Below are 9268 nucleotides of genomic sequence, written 5' to 3'. Positions count from 1 at the left end.
GTGCCTGGACTTTTTATTTTTTATTAAAAAAATATTTTCGAGACAGGGGCTCACTTTATCACCCAGGCTGGAGTGCAGTGGTGTGATCTTAGCCCACTGCAACCTCCAACTCCTGGCCTCAAGTAATCCTCCTGCCTCAGCCTCCCGAGTAGCTGGAACCACAGGCATGTGCCACCACACCTGGCTAATTTTTTGTGTTTTGGTAGAGACAGGGTTTCACTGCGGTGCCCAGGTTGGTCTTTATTATTATTATTATTTGAGACAGGGTCTTGCTCTCTTGCTCAGACTGGAGTGCAGTGGTATGATCATGGCTCACTGCATCCTCGACCTCCCAGGCTCAAGCGATCCTCCCACCTCAGCCTCCCAAGTAGCTGAGACTACAGGCACACGCCACCACGTCTGAGTAACTTTTAAATTTTTTTGTAGTGATGGGTGTCACTATGTTGCCCAGGCTGATCTCAAACTCCTGGGCTCAAGTGATCCTCCCACCTCAGCCTCCCAAAGTGCTGGGATTAGAGCCGTGAACCACTGTACCCGGCTGATTATTTTTGTAAAAAGCTTGTTTAAGCTTTATAGACATAGGCACCCTCAGTTTGGTAAGTAGATAATATTCACATTTACTAATTAGTGTCTTGCTTTCTTAAGAGAAAACGCTGCTAAACACGGAGCTACTACATTTACACGGCACTGACGGGCTGTGAGGTGTTGCGCAGAACCTACTTTTCCAAATAAACTAAACTTGTTCTCTAAATAATGTTAAAACATTCAGTGAACATTTTACCAAAGTGTATTAAAATTACCCTTGCTTTTTTTTGCACAAACAAAAACCCACGGCAGAATACAGTATCAGGGTCTCCTCGGGGGTTGGGGACCTCCCAGGCAACCAGACATCCATATTGAATCAATTTTCTTTCCTTAAAGAAAACTCGGGTTTTATGGACAAAAAATGTTATGAACAAGTCAACTCTATGAACAACCTTTATTAAAGTAACTCTGGGAGGAAACACCCTGTCCTCCCCAGTGGGTCCATGTAGCCTTCAGAAAAGATTCTGCAGGCTCCCCTGAGGGCCGCAGAGCCAAGAGCGGGGTCCAGGCGTCCTTGGATGAAAATTCAGCTGAGTCACAATTGTTTCGGAGTTTTCAGTAAAGAAATGTATCTTTGCACCCATTTTTTCTTTGGATGGGTACAGACTTTCTTGTCTGTTTTGGTAGTGAATCTGTGAAAAAGAGACACGGGTAAGTCAATACTGAGACTCTTTGCCTCCTGGGATGGGATAGAAAGGGAAGGAGGGGCAGCTCTCTCACTAGTCTTCTGGCCTTGCCACAAACTTGTTGCTCTCTGTCCCTGTCCCTTCTTCTCCTGGGCCTTGCCTCCCTCCTCTTTGCTACCTTGATTTCCACTGGAAACTATGCCTCCAGATCCACCTCTCCCAGGTACCATTTACTGTTTTCCACCAGTTCTAGCCTGCAGCATGTAACCTGCACCAGGACACTTTTTTTGTTTGTTTGTTTATTTGAGACGCACTCTCACTCTGTTGCCCACATTGGAGTGCAATGGCATGATCTCAGCTCATTGCAACCTACATTTCCCAGGTTCAAGTGATGCTCCTGCCTCAGACTCCCAAGTAGCTGGGATTATAGGCACGCAGGAGCACGCCCAGCTAATTTTTGTGTTTTTAATAGAGACAAGGTTTTGCCATGTTGGCCAGGGTGGTCTCGAACTCCTGACCTCAGGTGATCCGCCTGTGTCGGCCTCCCAAAGTGCTGAGATAACAGGCGTGAGCCACCATGCCTAGCCTTTATTTTATTTTTTATTTATTTTTTTGAGACAGAGTTTCGTTCTTGTTGCCCAGGCTGGAGTGCAATGGCGCGATCTGGGCTCACTGCAACCTCTGCCTCCCAGGTTCAAGTGATTCTCCCACCTCATCCTCCCAAGTAGCTGGGATTACAGGCATGCGCCACCATGCCCAGCTAATTTTGTATTTTTAGTAGAAACAGGGTTTCTCCATGTTGGTCAGGCTAGTTTCGAACTCCCAACCTCAGGAGATCTGCCCGCCTCGGCCTCCCAAAGTGCTGGGATTACAGGCGTAAGCCACCACGCCTGGCCTATTTTATTTTTTTGAAACAGTTTCTCTCTTGTCACCCAGGCTGGAGTGCAGTGGCGCAATCTCTACTCACTGCAAACTCCGCCTCCCGGGTTCAAGCGATTCTCCTGACTCAGCCTCCGGAGTAACTGGGCTTACAGGCCTGCGCCACCTCACCCGGCTGATTCTTTCATTGTAATAGAACACCTTTGTTGGGATATAGTTCATACGGCACATACAGTTGACTCTTGAACAACACAGATTTGAACTCTGTGGGTCCACTCACAGGCAGCCTTTTTCCAACCAAAGGAGGATAGAAAATACGAAACTCAGTGATGCAAAACCTGCATAAATGCAGGGGAAATCGTATGCCGAAATCCTGGCACCAATCCCCTGTGGTTACTGGGGGATAACTGTAATTTACTCTTTTCTTTTTTCTTTTGTTAGAGATGAAGTCTCTCTGTGTTACCCAGGCTGGAGTGCAGTGGTGCGATCATACCTCACTGCAGCCTTGAACTCCTGGGCTCAAGCGATCGTCTAAACCTCCCCATCATGTACACCTCCACCAATTTAAAGGCTATAATTATAATTCAGTGGTTTTTAGTATAGTCATAGATGATGCAACCGTCACCACAATCAATTTTAGGATATTTTCATCACCCCAGAAAGGAACCCTGCACTCAACATGTCGTTTAATTGTTAGCCACATTTTCAAGGTTATTCAACATAGCTGATGATTCCTGAGCTCCTTACTTCACTGTGAGTTTATTAAAAGTGGGGGTTGGCTGGGCCCAATGGCTCACACCTGTAATCCCAGCATTTTGAGAGGCTGAGGCGGGCAAATCACATGAGCTCAGAAGTTCAAGACCAGCCTGGCCAACCATGGTGAAATTCCGTCCCTACTAATAACACAAAAATTAGCTGAGCATGGTGGCATGTGCCTGTAATTCCAGCTACTTGGGAGGCTGAGGCAGGAGAATTGCTTGAACTTGGGAGGGGGAGGTTGCAGTGAGCCAAGATCATGCCATTGCACTCTAGTCTGGGCAACAAGAAAGAAACTCCGTCTCAAAAAGAGAAAAAAAAGAGTCAGGTTCTACCTGAAGCTCAGAGTCACACTTGTTAGTGTGCAGAGGTGGGGTTTCCAGGTTCCCATCCCAAGGCTCATCCTGGGGGTCTGCCCAGCACCCATCCTGTTCCATGGCTGACAGGGCCCCTGAAAGCACATCCGAGAAATACTCACATCACAGCCCGCTGGGAGCAGCTGTTACTGGTGAATTCATAGCTTCGCACCCAGGTCCAGGGAAGGGGCTTGTGGCTGTATTGGAAGCAGCAGGTTTTGGATATGTCACTCCCACCTAAAAATCAGGGAGAGGAAGGGCTTTGGAGATACTCCTTTCCATCCACTCCCAGGCGGTCCGGGAAGGAACCCCAGGAGGGGAATTGGCCAGCTACGTATGTGTGGCAGTTCCAAGGTGGAGACTCAGGAGGGAGGCCAGGAGCACAGCAGAGGCCAAAGAGAGGCATGTCATGATGCTGCAAATCAGGCCCTTCACAGGTTTCTCCCAAACTCCTCCTGCCTGATCCCCTTTTATGAGACTGAGACGGCCCTGAAAACAGTTCCAGAGAATTTTGTGGTTGGGAACAGAAGCAGCACTTTTGACCCAGGAAAAGCAATCTAATACTCATAGGAATGAAATTAGACAGTGAAGAAAGATAATCTGGGGCTGGGTGTGGTGGCTCACACCTGTGATCACAGCACTTTGGGAGACCGAGGTGGGCGGATCCCTTGAGGTCAGGAGTTCAAGATCAGCCTGGCCAACAGGGAGAAACCCTGTCTCTACTAAAAACACAAAAATTGGCCGGGCATGGTGGCAGGTAACTGTAATCCCAGCTACTCCGGAGGCTGAGGCAGGAGAATCACTTGAACCTGGGAGGTGGAGGTTGCAGTGAGCTGAGATGGCGCCACTGCACTCCAGCCTGGGCGACAGAGTGAGACTGCCAAAAAAAAAAAAAAAAAAAACAACCAAACAAACAACAAAAAAAACAAGTGACAGATGGTAGAGATCCCTTTATTGAATTCCATCAACAGGGACAAAAAAGGAAGAGAATTTGGGAGAAGAGCAGGGGCAGGCAGGCCCCAGGGAGTCTGGTTCCCAGTGCTGTTGGCTGAGTCAACACTTTCTTGTTTAAAAAGAAAAAGCAGAGGAAATTAAGTAATATTCCAGTGAACTGAACTAAGTTACCTTATAGCACAATCGGTTGTTGAAGACAGGTTTCTGGCTCTTGGGCAAAGTTTCGTTTCCTTTCTAAACGTTGCTTATCTCTGTGGGGAGCTCTGGATGGTCTCAAGATGTGAGCATAGAGTAGCCCAACCTCGACAATGGATATTTAAAAACATGGTCCAGGCAGGTGCCAGCCCATCTTCTTGGGGCCACACCTGTAGGGCCAGGGCTGGCTGGGAGCATTTGAGAGATCTCTTCTAACAGATCCCAAACCTGACAGATCATCACGATCACCCGAGGCTTAAAACAAAACAAAACAAAACAAAACAAACAAACAACAACAACAAATAATATATATATATAGTGAGAGAGGGAGCCTGGCCAACATGGTGAAACCCCATCCCTACTAGAAATAAAAAAAATTGCCGGGCATGGTGGCGGGCACCTGTAATCCCAGCTACTAGGGAGGCTGAGGCAGGAGAATCGCTTGAACGCAGGAGGCAGAGGTTGCAGTGAGCCGAGATCCCGCCACTGCATTCCAGCCTGGGCGACAGACCAAGACTCTGTCTCAAAAAAGAAAAAAAAAATAGAGATGAGGTCTCTCTATGTGGCCCAGGTTGGTCTTAAACTCCTGGCTCAAGTGACTGTCTCACCTTGGCCTTCCAAAATGTTGGGATTACAGTGATCCACCACGTCTGGCCATACCTGGTTAATTAATTTTTTCTTTTTTTGGTGGGGCCAGTCACAGTGGCTCATGCCTGTAATCCCAGCACTTTGGGAGGCAGAGGCAGGGGGATCGTCTGAGGTCAGGAGGTTGAGATCAGCCTGGCCAACATGGTGAAACCCCGTTTCTACTAAAAATACAAAAATTAGCCAGGCTAATTTTGCGGTGGCTCATTCTTGTAATCCGAGCAACTTGGGAGGCTGAGGCAGGAGAGTCACTTGAACCTGGGAGGCAGAGGTTGCAGTGAGCCAAGATTGCGCCATTGCACTCCAGCCTAAGAAAAAAGAGTGAAACTCTGTCTCAAAAAAAAAAAAAAATTTGTAGAGCCCAAAGGTTGCCAGGCTGGTCTCAAACTCCTGGCCTCAAGGTGATCTGCTCATTCCAGCCTCCCAAAGCACTGGGATTATAGGGGTGAGCCACCATACCTGGCTTCAGCCGAATTTTTAAAAGAACTTAACAGAAGTTTGTGATAGTCAGAGCTGTTGTAGGTAGAAAGAGGATAGATGGTGAGTTGCCTGTCACTCAAACCAGGCAGAACAGTCTGGATGATCATGAGAGGGTGGTTTGTTTTTGTTTTTATTGAGATGGAGTTTTGCTCCTGTTGCGTATGCTGGAGTGCTATGGCGCAATCTCAGCTCACTGCAACCTCTGCCTCCCAGGTTCAAGCAATTCTCGTGACTCAGTCTCCCAAGTAGCTGGGATTACAGGCGTGCGCCACCATGCCCGGCTAATTTTGTATTTTTAGTAGAGATGGGGTTTCACTATGTTGGTCAGTCTGGTCTCGAACTCCTGACCTCAAGTGATCTACCCGCCTCAGCCTCCCAAAGTGCTGGGATTACAGGCATAAGCCACCATGCCCAGCCGTTTGTTTCTTTTTTTGAGACAGAGTCTTGCTCTGTCATCCAGGCTGGAGTACAGTGGCACGATCTTAGCTCACTGCAGCCTCCACCTCCTGGGTTCGAATGATTCTTCTGCCTCAGCCTCTGAGTAGCTAGAATTACAGTCATGCACCACCATGCCTGGCTAATTTTTGTATTTTTAGTAGAGACAGGGTATCACCATGTTGCCCAGGCTGGTCTTGAATTCCTGACCTCAACTGATCTGCCCACCTTGGCCTCCCAAAGTGCTGAAATTGCAGGTGTGAGCCACTCCACCCGGCCTATTTTTTTTTTAATTAAATAAAAATTAACTGAGTATGGTGGCACGTGCACCTGTAGGCCCAGCTACTCAGGAGGCTGAGGCAGGAGGATCACTTGCACCCAGGAGTTCAAGGCTGCAGTGAACTATGATCATGCCACTGCACTCCAGCCTGGGTGACTGAGCAAGACTCTGTCTCTTTAAAAAAAAAAAATGTATTGGTCGGGCGCGGTGGCTCACCCCTGTAATGCCAGTACTTTGGTAGGCTGATGGGGGTGGATACCTTGAGGTCAGGAGTTCAAGATGAGTCTGGCCAACATGGTGAAACTCCGTCTCTACCAAAAATACAAAAATTAGCCGAGCATGGTGTCGCGTGTCTGTAATCCCAGCTACTTGGGAGGCTGAGGCAGGAGAATCGCTTGAACCGGGAGGCAGAGGTTGCAGTGAGCCGAGATCACGCCACTGCACTCCAGCCTGGGCGACAGAGCGAGACTCCATTTCAGAAGGAAAAAAAAATTCTTTTTTGACTGAAATCTATATTCCCATTTCTTGTACCTATTGACCGTGTTCTTTACAAAAATGCTTAACTTGTCTTTTATTTTGGAAGATAAAGGAAATTGAGGCTTAGGCAGATTTGAAGACTGTTGTTTTTATTTTAGTTCCTCTAGCAGGCCCTGAGACAAGGATTCTGGTGCAAGTCATTTATTTGGGAGGTGATTCCATGGGAGCCCCAGGAGAGGAGGGGGAAACTGAGGCAAGGAAGCAGAGGCAGCAACGCAAGGGGAGTTATTAAGCAGGGCATGGCGTGATCAGCCAAGGAGTTCTGGGAGCCTGTTCAGGGCAGACCTCAGAGCTGGCTTAGCGGGGCGGGGGTCAGGTACCCCCCAGTTCCCTGCTGTCACTGGTTGAGGGCTGTACCCCACACTCCTGGCTTGTGTTATGAGCAAACTGAGGGTTCTCTGTGACCAGGAACAAGGCCCTCAGGAAGAGTCCCCAGGAAGTGAGCTTTGGTTTACAAAAGCGACTGCTGAAGGGATACAGGGAGTTGCCCGACGGTATCTGCTGAAGCCATGATCATGTTTGCCCTGGATGTTCTCTTCTTTAGGCTGAACTTTCCTTTTTTTAATTTTTTTTTTTCTTTACTGAGTCTCATTCTGTCACCCAGGCTGGAGTGCAGTGGCTGAAGCCATCCTCCCACCTCCCAAAGTGCTGGGATTACAACGGTGAGCCACCACCCTCCATGGCCTTCTTATAAAGACATATTGGATTTAGAGCCCACTGTAATCCAGTACGTCCTCCTTTTCACTAATTACTTCTGCAAAGGCCCTATTTTCAAATTAGTTCACACTATTTTTTTTTTTTTTTTTTTTTTTGAGACAGAGTCTCACTCTGTCGCCCAGGCTGGAGTGCAGTGGCACAATCTCGGCTCACTGCAATCTCCACCTCCCAGGTTCACACGATTCTCCTGTCTCAGCCTCCCAAGTAGCTGGGATTACAGGTGCACACCACCATACCCGACTAATTTTTGTATTATTGGTAGAGATGGGGTTTCACCATGTTGGCCAGGCTGATCTTGAACTCCTGAGCTCATGTGATTCACTTGCCTCAGTCTCCCAAAGTGCTGGGATTACAGGTGTGAGCCACCACACCCAGCCAAAAACTTTTTTAATTAGTTGGGGCTGGGCATGGTGGCTCACTCCTGTAATCCTAGCACTTTGGGAAGCCCAGGCAGGAGGATCGCTTGAGGCCTGGAGGTGGAGGCTGCAGTGAGCAATGATTGCATCACTGCACTCCAAAAAGAAAGAAAGGAAGGAAGGAAGGAAAGGGAAGGGAAGGGAAGGAAGGAAGGAAACAAAGAAAGAAAGAAAGAGAAAGAAAGAAAGAAAAAAGAAGGAAGAAAAAAAAAAGAAAGATAATGGCTGAGGCGTGACACTTTACGAGAAGGAAACCCACATGGTGAATATAAAAAGCAACTTGGTTTTATTAGTCATCACAGAAATACACACTTAAACTACAATGTGCCACTATCCACACACTCACCAGAATGGCTACAATGGAAAAAGTAGGAAAACATCAAACGTTAGTGAGGATGTGGTGCGTGGCAAGTCATACTTCTGGGGGGAGTGGAAAACTACTGGCAGTATTTATAAAGCCAAACATATGCACACTCTATAATCAAGCAATTCCACTCCCAGGCATGTACCCGTCAGAAACGTGTTCATGGCCGGGCGTGGTGGCTCACACCTGTAATCCCAGCACTTTGGGAGGCCAAGGTGGGTGGATCACCTGAGGTCAGGAGTTTGAGACCAGCCTGGCCAACATGGTGAAACCCGGTCTCTACTAAAAATACAAAAAATTAGCCGGGTGTGGTGGTGTGCACCTGTAATCTCAGCTACTCAGGAGGCCGACACAGGAGAATCACTTGAACCTGGGAGGTGGATATTGCAGTGAGCCAAGGTTGCACCACTGCACTCCAGCCTGTGCAACAAGAGTGAAACTCCATCTTAAAAAACAAAAACAAAAACATGTTCCTATGTCCACCAAAAGACACACACTAGAATATTCATAGCAGCATTATTTATAATAGCTCCAAACTGGAAACGACCCTCATGTCTGTCAATAGTAGAATGGAAAATAAATTGCCATTTAATAACATAATACAATACTATTCTGCAGTGAGAATGAACTACAATTACAGGCAACTCACAACCTAATGCTGAGGGGAAAAAGTCAGATATAAGCCAGGTGTAGTGGCTCACACTGCTAATCCCAGCACTTTAGGAGGCCAAGACAGGAGGATCGCTTGAGCCCAGTAGTTGGAGACAAGCCTGGGCAATATAGCAAGACTCCATCTCTACAAAAAGTAAGAAAAATTATCTGAGCTTGGTGGTACATGCCTGTGGTCTCAGCTACTTGGGAGGCTGAGGTGGGAGGATTGCTGGAGCCCAGGAGTTCAAAGCTCAGGCCTGCCCAACAGAGTGAGATCCTGTCTCAGAAAAAAGAAAAAAGAAGAAGCTAGATAAGAAAGAATAATGTTGTAGGATTCCACCTGTGTAAAGTACCAAACCAAACAAGCAAAACTAATCTTTTGTTTTGAGATG

At 47.5% G+C, this 9268-nt stretch overlaps 1 protein-coding gene across 1 annotated transcript; it reads right to left on the bottom strand.

Moving 5' to 3' along the window:
• Positions 1–1120: 1120 nt before the first annotated feature.
• Positions 1121–3613, bottom strand: CCL26 (C-C motif chemokine ligand 26). The gene is made up of 3 exons (XM_054496583.1): positions 3541–3613; positions 3325–3439; positions 1121–1217 (listed from the first exon to the last, which is right to left on the bottom strand). Exons 1-3 carry the CDS (start codon positions 3611–3613, stop codon positions 1121–1123), a joined length of 285 nt encoding a protein of 94 aa, XP_054352558.1.
• Positions 3614–9268: the final 5655 nt, after the last annotated feature.

This window comes from Pongo pygmaeus, chromosome 6 (genome assembly GCF_028885625.2).
Source record: "Pongo pygmaeus isolate AG05252 chromosome 6, NHGRI_mPonPyg2-v2.0_pri, whole genome shotgun sequence".
NCBI lineage: Eukaryota > Metazoa > Chordata > Mammalia > Primates > Hominidae > Pongo > Pongo pygmaeus.
This window is presented reverse-complemented; position numbering and strand designations above follow the sequence as displayed.